General features: G+C 43.1%; 1 protein-coding gene across 1 annotated transcript in view; it reads right to left on the reverse strand.

Moving 5' to 3' along the window:
• Positions 1 to 6,995: 6,995 nt before the first annotated feature.
• Positions 6,996 to 15,978, reverse strand: part of Slc25a13 (solute carrier family 25 (aspartate/glutamate carrier), member 13) — a gene marked incomplete at its 3' end in the record, with an annotated part of 103,055 nt that continues 94,072 nt past the window's right edge. Inside the window, 3 exon segments of the mRNA XM_013515919.1 lie at positions 6,996 to 7,026; positions 7,135 to 7,293; positions 14,637 to 14,775. Of these exon segments, the coding sequence (XP_013371373.1) occupies positions 6,996 to 7,026; positions 7,135 to 7,293; positions 14,637 to 14,775 (329 nt within the window).

A 15,978-nucleotide genomic window follows, 5' to 3' on the forward strand; every position in this document is an offset into this window, starting at 1 on the left:
ACTTTCTAAGTAGTGGTTAAAGAGTCACTTGAAGTTTCAGGTTAAATACAACCTGCTTCTTCAATCAGGAACAATGACATGTGCACACTGAACAGTGAGACAGGGCAAAGCTAAGTCTCAAGTGTGGATTCTCCTTTCTGTGACACCAAGGATTAGCACACATTGGCTTCATTTCTATCTTCAGGAAAAATAAATAACCTGTTGTGACCTCTTTTTCCTATTTGCATTTTTCTGATTTTACCCTAACAGCAGGTAAGCCTTTTCTAATACAATAGTCCAAATGAAGAACTTCCTGTAAAAAGTAGCCTCTTATACAAGCCTCTGATTATTTAGACACATAAATTCTTTTTTTTTTATTGGTTGGATATTTATTTTTTTATTTTTTATTTTGAAGAGAGTAGTACATGAGACACCAACAAAAAAATAGAACAGCAGGAGCATACCAGTATCACGAACATAAACAAATCAAAGCAAGAACATTCAAAGTGACACAATTAATACAAATCAACAGTGGTTGTTACACTGCATATCGCTGTCCTCAACTACACGGCTCAGATTATCAGATGTAAGAATGAAAGATTGCTCAAACCATGAAAGAGAATAAGAAAATAATTCTTCAATAAAACATTAGAGATAATACAGTTTCACTAGACAAGATGGTAGGCGTTCACCATTGTAATTCCATTGCATATTGTTACCTTCAAATTAGACACATAAATTCTGAGATCAACAAAGCATATCACTGAATTTAGAACATAACGTAGGTAAATTCTTCTTCAAAACAGCAATTCACACTCTGAAATATACTTGCCTTTTGAGAATAGAGTAACACTATATTTTAATTTTTTCTCAAGAAGAAAATGTCTATTTTTGTGCATCAGCCAGTCATCTGCTCTCATTAATTTAAGAACAGGGACACACATGCAGTGGCAGATACCGTCTTCCTTAACTTTAGAAGTAGCAGGGAACTTGTCAGGAATACGGCAAAACTTTTCCACCATTAATGGTGATGGAGATTTCATGTCCAAAAGTAATTCCAGCAAATCCCACATTTTGTAAACTGTCTCCATTCCCTCCAGACACACTTGGAGGCCAGATACCCACAGATATTTACTTTTAACTTGGTTTTCCATTATTTCCAATTCTTGTTGAAAAACATTTTCTAATTAGAGATTTTAGAGGTTTTAAGATGATCCAATTCAGCTCACATCATATCCCATTGCACTGTAACAGTCTGTAAATTTACCTCTCCCTTTGCGACGTTACCTTCCAGTTTTACACCCGTGGGGCAAATGCTTCAAGTTTACCTTAATCCTGTCTTTACTGACTTTAATAGGCTGTAAAATAGTTTAAGAGGAACCTCAAAAGGCTTGTCAGGGTTCATCTGGTCTTGAGCCCTAGCATTCTTTGAGGTAGGAAATGTATTTACTCTGATAAATAACCAGCTGTCACTCTTCCCTTCGACTCTAAGCTAGGAGCGATCATGTCTGATAGCGAAAACTGGGAACAGTAAGAAGTTCTGGGCAAAGATCAGCACAAGAGCCCTCTGTGTTGAGCTTCAATGATCAACCCTCATAGGGAGGCAGGCTGCCATGATTTCTGGATTCAAATTTCTTCTATCAGGGAAGAAACTTACACCAAGTCTTGGTTTCCTCGTTTTTAACACCTGGAAAAGAACTGTATCTCCCTCAGTGGTGGAGGGGAAGATTAAATGAGATCATGCCTAGCCTGTGACGGCTCATGCTTAGCTCTTACAAGCCAAAGGACTCTGGGCTGGGCGGGACTATCTGTCCCACTCTCCTTTGGAGACTGCCCGGTAAGAGACCACAGCAAAAGCTGGGGTAGGCGCCTAAGGATGGCGGGGGGTAAGGATGACGGAAAGCTAGCAAGAACATTTCCACTAGTCATTTTTCATTAAAATGCATTTCCTACAGGACAGCCTACTGCACAAGTCTGTTCTCAGAACTCAAGTCCATTTTAAAAATCGCCTTAGAAACCATTCCACTGCAAAATGCAGCAGCCTCCCAGGAGCCAGAGCCCTCGGCAAAGCAGCGGTAGGCTCCGCAGCCGTGGTAGCCAGACCAGTGTGCGGGGGGCGTGTCTGTGACCTAGAAGAAGTGAGCCTCACACAAGCACAATTACTGTGTCTTCTTAATTTTCCTCCTAAAGTTATTCAAGGGGACTGTGGTTTTGCCTTGAGCAAAACCTCCTTAACAGCCGGGAATCTCAAAGCAAACAACATTATTTTATTAGGTTACGACAGCAGATGAAAGCAGAGTGTTCCATTTGGACTCTTTTTTGAGTCAATTAATGCATTAGCTTAAAACAAACCCTCTGAGAGTTCCTGTTGTTCTCAGCAGCTTCTAAGAGAAAGCTTGGGGAACAGCGAATAAACTATAGTTTTGTCCATCGTCACTAGTAAGGAAAACTATTGTCATGGTACATCTCAATTCCAATGTAGCACTCACCTCAAGGGCTTGAGTTGTTTTTTTTTTTTAAATAAAGCTTTATTTTTCACAATGACCAGGGAATTTAAACTTAGCGTTTATGTGATCAGTTCTGACTAAAAGTAACCAATGAATTAAAACCAGTTTTAAATTGCTACCGTTGCTCTAATAAAATACTTGAGATTTTAAATGCATGTGACAAATACATAAGACTGATTGTTTTGAGTTATGGTTTTACTTCCAATGACAAAGAAAACTTATAAAAGGTACAGTGGAGGCACATTTTTCAAAAATTCATTGATCCATCCATCCTTTGAAATAATAACTAAGCATGTACTAAGAGAATCAAAGACAGCCAGGGATATAGCTCAGCAGCATAGCGCCTGCCTGGCAAGCATGAGATTGTGAGTTTGATTCCCAGTACCAAAAAAAAAAAAAAAAAAAAAAAATCAAAGACAGTCCCTATACTTAGGAAGCTCAATCCGGACTTTCAAATTAAAGACTACCACTGTGTTGAAAAGCAAGGTGACAGTGCTAGGAGATGCCTCAGATACTAAAATAAGCAGTGAATTTCCTAACACCTGTGATCTTCCTAACACCAAACGCAGAATTCTTGGATGAGGACTGTTCTCCAAAGGTAAGACAAAAGGCACTTACCCCTTTGCGGGAAGGACCATTAGGGAAAAGAACATTTCATAGGCCTGACCAGGGAACATGTCTGTTAAAAATCTTTGGAAAAATCCACATCCTGAAAGCATTTGATTACCCTGAATTTAAAATGGGATTTTGCTCAGTGGCAAGGGTACAAATCCATCCCCACAAATATTGCTTCTGTGGTAAAAGGCACATGATGACTTTGAGGGAGGATTTATCTGGAAGGTTGATAAATAGGGCCCTAGGACAGGATTCATCAAATTCTGTCACTGGAGATCTTCCTGCCTTGACCTGAAGAATTCCAATAACACTGGCTTTCTGAATACCGAGTCGGAGGGGGTTACAAACTGTTTCAAGCACAATTTGTTCTCGTTTTTATTCCCTGCTCACTGAGTTATGTGCTGTTAAACATTTCCAGAAGACTGTCAAAATGTAAGCGTCCCGAGGTTTACATAGGCTACACCATTAAATAACATATAAGCACAGAATTTTAAACATTGTTTTCCAGCAATGGTAAATATTTTAGCTAAGTAAAAACTGAAGCTTGAAATGCAATAAGCATTTAAATGAGTCTTTTCTGTGCCAGCATTCGTACTTTCCCCTGTGAGACCCTGGCTGCTGGGATTAAGGCGACCCCAGGGAGCTCGGCAAATGGTTGCGGGTTATGAGGTGCAGCAGGCGCTTGGCGACAGTGTGCCACCCAGCCTCAAGAAACCCAGCCGCGACTGGAGCCCAAGCATCAGTGTGTTCACTTTGTGGTCAGCTTCACATTTTTTCCCTCCTTGCAAAAAAAAAGAACGGCTGCAGAAGTCAGGCCTGTCTCCCACCCCTCAAGCAATCAGGAGGTGGACCCAGAGCAGAGCTGAACGACTCAGGCTGCAGACAGAGGAGGCGGCTGGTGCCTTTGGGTGGCACGAAGCAAGGGGGAGTGGCGTGCCTTCTGCCCCTCCGCCTCAGGGAGGGAAATGAATGACCGAGGCCCCGACAGCAGCCGTACCACTGCTGACATGTGTGCTGTCACTCTGTGAAGAGGGAAACCCAGAACAAATTTCACATGGTTTTCACTACATGGTGATTGCAGGCCTATTCAAGGCCTTTCACAGTCACGCCACCCACTGAGCAGAAATCCACGGAAATTAGAGCGCCTTCAAAGTCTCTTGAGTCACTGCCTCTCCCGCAGCAGAAAAAGCCAAGAAACAGACACTGTGGCCCGATCTCCACCGGCTTCCCAGGGCTTCTAGTTTCTTATTTACTGAAGAGTCTCGCTCCTGGCCCTGGGAGAGTCTACGGGCAGCCAGGGTGCTCCCACTCAAATGCAGCAGCCCGTAAAGCAGCAGGCAGGGCAGGGTACTGTTTATGAGACTGGGCCAGCGTTTCTGCCACGAAAATCTGATCTTCTATAAAATTTCAAGTGAGGAAAGGGAATGCAGACACTTAGGGGCTTTTCTCTATACTCAAAAGACTAAAGCCGAAGTGCTTTGCTATTATAACACCATTTACATTTCTGAGACGTGCTTGGAGTTCTGGGACTGGCCCTGGAGATCAAAATATAAATTTATCACTTACCATCTTGGGGTGAGGAGGGATTGTGTCACACAGAATAGGAAGGAACACGTAGGTATCTGTTCTATTTCTGGTGAAGGCAACAAATCTCTTCACACACACACACACACACACACACACACACACACATATGGATACATATTTTCTCTAGTTTTGAAATCTAAGCGTCAACCTGCAGAAACGGAGAAATGGTTATCTTCTAAGGCAAGAAGGTTTGGAGACAACAGACTGTTCATAAACTGTCAACAGATTATTCAGGAGCTTCTTTGGGAGCCTGGCTGTAGTTGAAAAGACAGACCTGATCAAGATGAACTTATTTTGCCAAAGCGTACAGTATTGGCCAAATATTAGCAGATGTTAGATATGCTGGTACAGATGTTGGTGTCATCCAGAGTTAGACTGAAAATGCAAACGACACTTCTTACCAGTTTTCACGTCCAGCTCCACTGAAACTCTGTGTTACCGTAAATACCGTGCTAAGACCCTGCCAAAAGTGCTAGCAGTGACTAGGCCAGAAGCGTCAGCTTGCTAGCTCTGTACTTTTCTAGGGTCAATGCAGTTTCTTGGACTCACTCTGAGCTATGAAAATGAGGCGCACATTATCTTGAAAGATCATGCCCCTAGGAATACAATCTCTCAAATGCAGCGCAGAGAGGAGACCCCATGAATGACACTTACGGCAGTTATTCCCCATGTAACACATTCAAGAGCAGTGCCATAGCTTTAAAAATAGTTTATTTCCACCTTCACAAACACACAAGCTTCTGGCCATTATGCAAGGCACCACAAATTAAATAAAACTTACATTAGGATATATTTGTCTTACATGATTCGAGATTTTAAAAGCAGGGGGATGCCAGCTATGGGGGAGGGGAGGGGGCCGGGTCGGTGCCAGCGGTCCGCCATGTGCATTTTTCTGCAGTGTTGATTGAGACAGGCAGTAACTGGCACGTGTGCGTCCCAGGAACAATATACAAAATTAGCACATCCAACGGAGGGGCTGTGTCTGAGTTTCTCCGTCTCTATAACAAAATGCCAAAAGCACTTCCTTAAAGCGCTAACACTTTTTCCTTAGTCTCAAGACCAGTAACAGCATATGATTATTAAACATCTCCAATGTGGTTTTCATTATAAAAAAACATGTTTCACATAAAAGCTTCATAATATAATCCAGAGACAAAATTTGCGCATGTTTAGAATTTCAATCCAAGCTGGCCATTTCTGATTTTTTTTCCCCCCCATTTCTTCCAGTGCTTTTTGTTTTTATAAATACACACCCAGTTTCCTAAGCGTTTAGACACACTGGGGACACTCTGCAAACCCTGATTGCTTCTGTGAAGCCGCCTTGAGATCCTCATCCTAACCCAGGAAGGGGAGCCCAAACCTCTCCTCGGACTTGCTCTTGCCCCCAAATCATGTCAGTGCCAACCCAATTCCAGCAAATGTCAGATACAAACACAGGTTGCAGGCAGAGGTCCAAAGAATAATCAGGAATAATTGCACAATGATTTGGATAAGAAAACATACAGATAATGAGTGATTTCACTTAATGAGAAGCCTTGATGTGAATTTAAATGAGATGGATGGGGAAGAAGTGACGCCTTGCTTCCATCCAGAATGGGGCGTTCTTACCGCAGCACGGACCTCTCCCCAGCAGTGAGCTGGGGTCGCCCTCCTTCACTCCCTGCTCACTGCTTTTGAGGTAGATGCAGATGGCTTGAAGAGAGGTAGGTAAAGTCCAAATTTGTTTTCAATCCCTGCGAATGTTGCAACTGCCAGTTTGTAGCCACCAACGTGATCAGGGTTAGGAGCGGGCAGGACGATCCTGGATTTAGGAATTGGCTCAGATCCCACAGGTTTTCTACAAGAAGAATAAACTAGTAAGAGCGCGTTTTTATTTTTTTTAAATGATAAAAAATCACTCAAAAAGTGTAGTATGAGTTGGGTGTGGCGCACACCTGTAATCCCAGTACTCAAGAGGCTGAGGCAGGAGGATCATTGCAAGTTTGAGACCAGCCTGGGCTATAAAGTGAGCTCAAGGCCAGCCTGAACTGCATAGGGAGACCCTGTCTCAAAGGGACAAAAATAAACAGAAAAACTGTTATATGCATCACAAAGGAGTTACTGAACTCAGTCAGCTGCTATGTCTCCTTTGGAATGACTTGTACATTTTTCTAACTCTTTTCCGTTTCACCATTAATGGGAACGGTTGTGCATCTGAGGATGAGAAACTGCTGAAATTCAGCAGCAGAAATTGAGCACGACACTTACACTCCTCCAAAATCAATGTAGAACCATCGCTGGAGCAACTCGTAAGTCAGCAAAGTGACGCCAAACTGGGGTGAGGATCGAAACACGCGAGCTTCAAGTAAGTAGAAATTACAGGTATCGTTACTGTTTTTTGTTTTTTTTTTTCCTCAGAAATTTACCTGATGCCAAAGGGTTAGTTAAGAACCAGTTATTTCCATACCACCAGCTCCTTTCCACAAGGCTTTCGGTCCTTCTTCCCGCAGTATCTTTCTGAAGCAGTCTATCACTCCACTGTAAGTGGTCTGGCCGGCCCGGGCAGCCACCTGTAATCTCGTCTTGATAACATCAGCAGGGGTCACTAAAGACGCCGCGGGCATACCTGTTGAGAGACGTAACACCATCTCAGCCTGCTCACATCCACGCTATATAAAAATAACTGTGCTTTCAACTGCAGGCCCTGGAAAGAAAGTGAAGCAACCAATGCAGTCAAGTGCTTACCGCACTGTCTTCCCGGGGAGGCGCAGACATGCCACTCCGCCACACCTGCTCTCCTCAGTCCCCTCAGCGCCCTACGTTCACATGTTGCTTCTGGTCTTAAATACTTAAGGAATTATTTATCAATAACGCGACTTCAACTGGCTGAGAATAAATGGAGGAAGTGGTTTTTAAAAATATTTCTTTTTTGCTTTCCTGCTGAAATCAGAACCTTGCAAAGTTTATTAGGTCTGATTTTCTAGAGGTGAAACTCGTTCTGTGTTTCCTCTTCATGGCTTTCTGCCTGCTGGCAATCACAGGAGGGGCCCTCCACCACCCTGACCCCCAACCTGACTTTTCCCTTATACAAGAAAGAACTGACTGATAACTAAACCACTGTGTGTGTGTGTGTGTGTGTATGTGTGTGTGTGTGTACAGGGCTCACAGATAACACTGAAGGATTCTTTTATTTCCCCCAAGACTGATATCGCCAGAAAAATATTTGAAAGAAATCTTAAAATTTACATTGGCTGATTATCAATGAAACAGGAACAACAACAAAAATTCCTCCCAAAATTACCAATGGGAAATTTTTCTCCAGTCACTCTATCCAAAATGGGGCAGACCCATGTTTAGATTTTTTAAAAGTGAGACTGTGCTCAGAAGACACTGTCTCTTATGGTTTTATTACTTTTCCACTATGAACCAATTCCAAACCAAACTGGTCAAATGCAGATGCATAAATCTCCTTTGCTTTTTTTAAGGCTTAATAATTCTGTAAGAATTTCTATCCAAACCAACATGGTCTGGCTCATAACGACATCTCATCCTTCTAACAGACAGTTTTAAAGTTACACTGTGAGCGGGGGTGTGTGTGTGTGTGTGTGTGTGTGTGTGTTTGGGTTAATCTACATACTACCTGCTTGCATCTGTATCATTAAGGCAGGCGCTTTTCCTCTCCCAACTTTATTCAGCTCCCCAAACATTAAGCTGAAGTAAGAATTATAAAATCCACCACGACTTTGCATGTGAAAAGCTCCCTTTGTATCTCACGCTTTATTTGGTAAGTCACACTGAGTTTTCTATTGGTTTGCAGGAACTATTTTAACTTCAGGCCAGGAATTTATCCTCCAACATAATGGAAGGAAACACAAAAAATGCTTAGAAACCCACTGTGTTCACACCACTGATTCTGTTTTACTTCCCGGTTTAGAAAGAGTTTAGCAGGCAGTCTGCTCTAGAGACGGGATAGAATCCTTACAGTTATGGGCAGGCAAGTTCAAGTGTGAATGCAAGACCCAAGCACAGGAAAATGGGTAAGAAGTTCCCCTACTGCTGGAGTAGTTTTTGCAAATAGTTCCCTGCCAGGGAAGGAGAGCGAAGTATTGGGAGATTGAGGTGCTGGAATAAAAGTGACCAATAAAAGTGACCAAAGAAATGTGTAAGTGACCTGGTGAGTTGTCTGAAAAGGACTGGTGTTGCCGGGGATGCGGGAAACATGGCAACACGGACACAGCTGCCTCGTTCTCAGCTCTGCAGGGTGGGTGTCTCTGCAGAGAGATTTCTGGTCTGAGGCTTTGTGCATTCCTTAACCTAGAAAATTCCACCAGGCTGTGCCAGAGCGTGGCTGGAAGTAGCAGGAACTAGAAGGAGGTCGGCCCCCTGAGCACCGTTGATATTCAGGGCCAAGAATGGCAACATCTAAGTGCATTTTCCTGGTCTCTCTTGGCTTGCCCAAGGCTAAGACCATGCTGACGACCGGACCTGAGACCTCCCCATACCTGAAGACAGGGAGCAAGGGGAAGCGAGGAGACGGGGAGCAGAGTCTGGGGCCTGCAGCAGGAAGGGCAGCGCACTGATTCTCGAAGAGACACAGCTGCAGCCCTTTGGTTCCCACCACCTCTGCGACAGCGGTGATGAGGACGCTGCCCTGGCAGTCACAAATGACCACAAGGCTGCAAGGCACAGCACAAGATCATTTGTAACAAAAGGAGAACGTGACCGGGCGTGGTGGTGCATGCCTCTAACACTGCACTAAGTGAAATGAGCCATCAAAGGACGAGTTCTAATTGCACAGCTTTGTTAACAGTTCAGAAAACGTCAGGGGTAGTAGTGCGCAACTGTAATTCCAGCGCTCAGGAAGCCGAGGCAGGAGGATCTTTGCAAGTTCAAGGCCAGCCTGGGCTACAAAGTGAGCTCAAGGCCAGCCTGAACAGCACAGAGAGACCTTGTCTCAAAAAGACAAGAAAAGAAAAAAGTGACTGGGGCTTGAGCCATTCTTAATTTTCATATGAATATCTAGTTGTGTTTACAAATAATGTGTTTCTCTGTTTAAAGTTTAAAGGTTAACATACACCTATCTTAGGTCAACACTAAGAGTTTTCCGAATCCTCTTTGTATCCTTGCCTATATATCTACCAGATATGTCCTATTTTATGAGCAGCATGATGAAGCTCCGCATTAGGAATGTGAAAGTATCATGGTCTTCTCAAACTTTCAGCTGAAATCTTTAAGACAGTATTACACTGACAATACATAGAGACTGATGAACTACCTTTGTAGTGGATTTCACTGAGCACAAAACATGCCTGTGTTTCTAAAGGCTATTTTTAACTTCCAAATTTCCTTTAGTCTGAAATTAATATTCCTATGCTTGCTTACTGTTGCTATTTGCCTTGTACACATTTCTTTTTTTTTTTGGTACTGGGAATCGAACTCAGGACGGTGCGCTCTCCAGGCAGGCGCTGTGCCACTGAGCTGTATCTCCATTCCTTGTACATATTTTTCAACCTGTTCTTTTTCAAATTTTCTACGTTGCTGTTTTTAAAAGCTTCAAATGACTAGATTTTGTTTTCTGAAAGTATTTTTACGAGAGGCATTAAATCCACTACCATTTATTGAGGCTATTGGACTTATTTCTGATGTCCTGTATTATGCTATTTTCCTTCCTTCTAGTTACTTCCCTTTTGATCTCTCCCCTTTCCTAAATATTAATTAAATAATGCACAATCACACAGGGATACAGGACCAAGTGTTTAATTCATTGGCATTCGCCTCTTTTCCCAGCAAGGGCAGGAAGCCAGTGTACTTTATCTCCCCAAACCTTTTGGACAATAAGTACACAAACCTAGCCAGCAATTACTTAGGCCTGCTCACAAGTTTTACTTTTATTTGACGTGTTTCACATGTCCCACACTGTCCCTCTTCTTAAATAGTCTTCTGTTTGCTGCTGAGAAGGTCTGTGACTGAACCTTGGGGTCTCGGCATGTGAGAAGCAAGTTCTGCCCACTCCTGCATGCTAATGTGCCCGGGAACAGCCACAGCCCTCCTTGGCAGGTACCCAGGCAGCTCCTACTAGACAGATGTCAGACCTCCCGTATTAACCCTACATCTCTTAAACTCTCTTCCTTCTCTTCTCCATATTTGTTTGTTCCACATTCTAGAATCTTTTCCATGTCCTTATTTTCCAGATGTCTAGCTTGGTCTTTGATCACAAAAACCCTATCATTCAGAACTATCTCCGAATTTTTAATTTTGGCGATCCCTTCATTAATTTTCAAGAAAGCTTCCTTACTGATTATTCCTTTCAAATCTCTCTGAGGACCCTAATTACAGTTCTTAAAAGTTCCCTTCTGGTCTCTGAATTGCCTGTTTGCTCTGTAATTCTCCATTTCACTTGCCTTGTTGCTCCTTCCTGAGCACCTCCAGCTGTCTAGGACACTCAAGTTCAAAGGCGAGGCTGGTCCCGGGCGGCATGTACCACACTCCAGGTCAGCCGCACCCACAAGCCTCTCTCCTGAGTAACAGGCTGGCAGGGCGGAAGCCTTCTGAGCTGCCGAAACGTGGAGGGTTTCGCACTGCAGGTAGAATTTATTATCTACTCCTCTGGGGAAGAACTACCATTAATGTACGCTTCCCTGCATCTGCGGGAAAGGTCTGGAAATTACCTTAAGCCCTGCCCTGCTTTCTTTCAGCTCCCACACCTGCCCTTTAAGACCCATACCACCCCCGCCTTTTTTTAAACAACACTGCATTGAGCTTTTAACCTGCAGGTGCTGCCTGAGGTTCCAGGTGATGAGAAAGAGTCTCAAGGATGGCTCTCCGGTCGCAGGTCACAAATGAGCTAACCCAGGATTCAGCCTAGTACTTCCGCTTCCGCCCCGGAATCCTAGCGTTCTCTCGGGGCTTCCAATCCGCGGGCTCGGGTCTTACAGTAGTAGGTTTCCCTGCCAGTGTTTGGAGCCTTGGCATCATTCGGTTCAGTCTCAGTCAATATGCTGCTGTCTCTGTGTGCTAAGGGCCAAAGCAGAACTACCACGAATGTATTTTTCTGACATTTTTAAGGAACTTCATAGGAGACGGGTGGAACAGTATGCTTAGTTCATTAGCTTGATATAATAGCGCTACTGCTTTTTATTCTTGAGGATCTGAGATTGCGTTGAAATGATCTTAAACTTTGCGGTCACATTATCCACACACACATGCCAGCGGCGCTCCTCTCCTACGGAAGGTTCCCGTTTCCTCCTCACAAAACCGACCATTCTGCTATTGCACAGCGCGAGGTGAGACCGAATGTAACTTGTGGATTCCACTGAGAGCCAATCAGTCTATTTACCATGGTGATGGAGAGTAACATGAATGCCCAAAGATCTGGTCAGTGGCTCACAATTGAGAGGCTGCTCAAAAGGGGAAATCTGTTAGACTAAATTTGCACTTCAGAGGCTCCACGGAGTCCTCTGTAAAGAATGGCAGCATAACCCAGGCTGTAAGCAAACCGACAATCTAACTTAGGACTTTGCCTTTGTAACAAATAGCTGGGTTTCAGCCAATCAAAGCAGGGAAATGACAACCAGCTACCTTCATCCACTTCTGCTTTCTGCACGTCATTTCCCCTTTCTGTCCCAGCCACGCGGCAGCCCGAGTCTGGCTCATTCCGGCTCTGAGGACTGGCCCACTCCACACACTGTCCTTTCCTCAGCTGAACTCTGTAAAATTTTATTTGCCTAAAATTTTTCATTTATCGCCTGTCTAAAATGTTTGTGAAAGCAACACAATCACACACATGTAGCTCTTCCGTATCTATGAATATGCAATGAATAGCTTTTAAAGATAACCCTGAATTAAAATTTGGTTTAAGCTAATTAAATAAAAGGCAAGACCCTTACTACTCACTATAGTTTGACTCGTTCTTTTGTCTTTTTCCCCTGACAAAAAAATTATCTGGTATAACAGATCATGCTATGAGACCTAAAAAGCAGTAGGGATCTTTTACTTGGTATTATCACAAAACATACTGATTTTTTTTGGCTGCTGAGACAAGGTCTCATTATATAGTCCAGGCTGGCCTTGAACTCGAGGGGATCCTCCTGCTTCAGCCTCCCAAGTGCTGAGATTGCAGGCGTATGCCACCATGTCTGGTTTGCAGAAGCCGTATTGAAATACTAAAAAGTGGCATGCTAATGACACAGAATTAGAAGTGGCTTCCTAATTTTAGGCTCCCTGACTCAGCCCTCACCTTCTGAAATACTCTGGGCAATGAACACAAAGTCACACATCACTTAACCTTGCTTAATCTGTGAAATATCAGAGTAGATGTTCCCAGTATTTAAAGACAATGATAGTTTAAAAAATTAAACGAAAATACTAGATACTAAAATCTTACAACAAACAAATTCTTTAGGTAGTGAGTTCAAAAAGCTGGTAGCTTTAAAGATAGCTTTAAAAAGCTGCGTGTTACGAAAGAAATTTATCTCAAGACTAATCAAATTCTCATGGGTGTCGGTACTTACCAGAAGTGAAATGATTATCAAAACACAGCACCATCATATTCATTTAATCATTAGATCTACCTTATGTATAATACGGCTGTTCAACAGTAACAACAAAATATGCACATATTCTGTATAAGGAACTAGTTTGAATACGGTATATCTAAAAACAGTTATGAGACACTTGTGCTTCCTCGTACGTTAGTGATTATCACTAGTCACTGGCATTGCCTGAAGCTCCATTACCTAGGAGGACTTCTGTGTTTTTTTCAGACAGGCTTTCCCCCTTAAAGACAGCAGAGCCCTGGAACGTGCTTCCTCGGGCTCCTGTGATTTGCCACGCCCACTCCCAGGGACCACTCTGTCCTCGCAGGCCGCGGTGCACCACTGTGCTCACTGCACTCCCAGCAGCACGGCCCGGCACGGTGAGGACACAGGTCTCCTCTCCCGCTCGGCTTCCACCGGGCTCCACACTCAGCAGCCGCCCCTTGGGCTTCCTCTGTGGCATCGACTAACTGCTCATCTCCACAGAGAGTTTTAAAAGTTTATCTGAACGAAATGCATTACTAACTTGTAAGAAATGTTAGTCCAAACACATTTTTGGCAGTTTACTTTGGATTTTTGGGTAAACAAACAATCACTGTAAATAACGGCAGCATCAGTGCTACTTTTATATAACATGTCTGCTTATTACTTGTATTTTACCACACGGCCTAGAAATTCCAAAACAAGGCTGAAAAAGGAGGATGAGAGAGAAAGGGGACATCCTGTCTTTCCTTCTTATCCCTGACTTTTAAGGATAACGGTAGTCGTGATATTTGTCATTAGCTTCTGTTATCTGCTGTAAAACACACTATGTCTCATATTTTCCCATGATACAGGGAAGGGGAGACTGGGGCAATGGATAATTACATGAAGAGGAACGCTCAGTACTAACTATGGTCTCTCTCTTCCCCTCCCTCGCTCCTTTGCTCACGCCCACTCCTTCCCGCCTTTCTTTCGCCCTTCCTCTCTCCCTCCCATCCTGCTCCGGGAAGCCTGCAGCCATGATGTGAGGACGTGCAAGCTGCCAATGCTATATGCAGCGTTCTGTTTAGATGCCGGTAGAGCACGAGTATCCCAATTTTCAAACACTTCTGGTTGCATTCTCATTGTTATGCTGTGAAGTGAAATTCTGAAATAAGATGAGACGTGAATTGTGATCCACAGACCACAAAAACGAGCCAATCATCAATGAGGTCTTTTTACGAGTTAAGACATTAAATTTGTCTAACATGGAACGTGCCTGAATAAAGGTGAACGTTGTACCTTTACTTTTCACTAGCTATTCGAAGCAATCTGTAACCAATTCATATTTACCCTGTCAAACACCATCAGCAAAAAATTCCAGTTGGTAGCATGTGGTGGGGCTGGAACCTGGGGACACGGAGGGTGGGGACAGCCGATGGGGAAGTAGCAGAATTCCACGCAGGACACTCACCAGCTATGGCCCCCGCTAGCAGCAGGCTTCCAGGGCTAATCTGCCCATCTTCACTTGCAAAAGAAGCCTTCACATGGGCATAACATGGGAAGTAGATGGCCGAGAAAGGAATGTCTCGCAGAAAGCAGGCTTTGGCACCCTGTGCGTTTGCAAAGGAAGAAAAACCACATGAAACACATATCCCATTGAGAAGATCAAGCCTCTCTGGAACTCACCTCAGAACAAAATATTCCTGGAAAAGATCAAATTTGTACTCACAAATTGAAAGGGGAACAGTAAAAAATGATCCAAATTCTGTAAGTAACATGTCTGAAACTTCTTTTTAAAAATAAAGTTATACACACACACACACACACACACACACACACACACACGACAGCTAAGACAACTGTACTACTAATTTCTGTTAGTTGACTGAAAGGAACAGTTGGTGTATATTGTTTGATCAGTCTTACATGCCTGAGTCTGGTCAGGACAACTAATTACTTTGAAGATAACAATATGCAATATAATAAGCAGTGCTAATTTCCTATCATCTTGTTTTGAAATTCTGTATCATTTTTTATTTTTTTATTATCTTTAAAAGAAAAAAAGTGGAAATGAAGGTAATTTTGCTGTATGGTGTGAGGAAGGGGGAGAAAGGGCTTCTAAAGCTAAGATGTGGATTACACCTTTGCAACTCCGCCTTGAGGCCCTTTGGAGTCCCTGCTGCTGCCTAAGGCACTGGCATTTTCAAGGAAGGTCTGTCTGCCCGCTTCAGCAGATGACAGAAGGCAAAAATCAAGAAGTGTCTTTGTTACACATGAGGCCGTAAACAAATTAGATAGGTAGAGGGGAAAGGGGCCCAATTTTTGTATTATTCGAGAATTTTATGAAAGTGTTGGAATCCTTCCCAGAAAATATCACACATACAAAAACAATTATGTATCTTTTCAGGGAGTTCATGGAATCGCCTCAATTTATTCACATACTTACCCACTGGCCAGCCTGCTCTAAAGCCTTAAGATATTTACAATAATTCTGATGTGTACAGTTAGCTCCTAGAGCAAAGTCTTCATCAAATAATTTCTGGTGTCAAAATAATGCCACATGGAAGCCCTGAGAATTGATGAGTACCCAGAAATACGATATACTGTTATAATGAAAACCACAACACACACGTTGTGTTTTGGGTAGGCTGCGCAGGAAGGAAATCACCACTTGTCAACACTTAATGATTTAATACTATTTCTTTCACAGATTTCTAATACCGAAAATTTCCACCAAATACAGAGAATCCCACAAGAAAATAGAGAATACATACAGATTCTACAGAACTAGCCACGTGGAAGTGGCATTTACT

Source organism: Chinchilla lanigera, unplaced genomic scaffold (genome assembly GCF_000276665.1).
Source record: "Chinchilla lanigera isolate Chin_1 unplaced genomic scaffold, ChiLan1.0 scaffold00031, whole genome shotgun sequence".
Taxonomy (NCBI): Eukaryota; Metazoa; Chordata; class Mammalia; order Rodentia; family Chinchillidae; genus Chinchilla; species Chinchilla lanigera.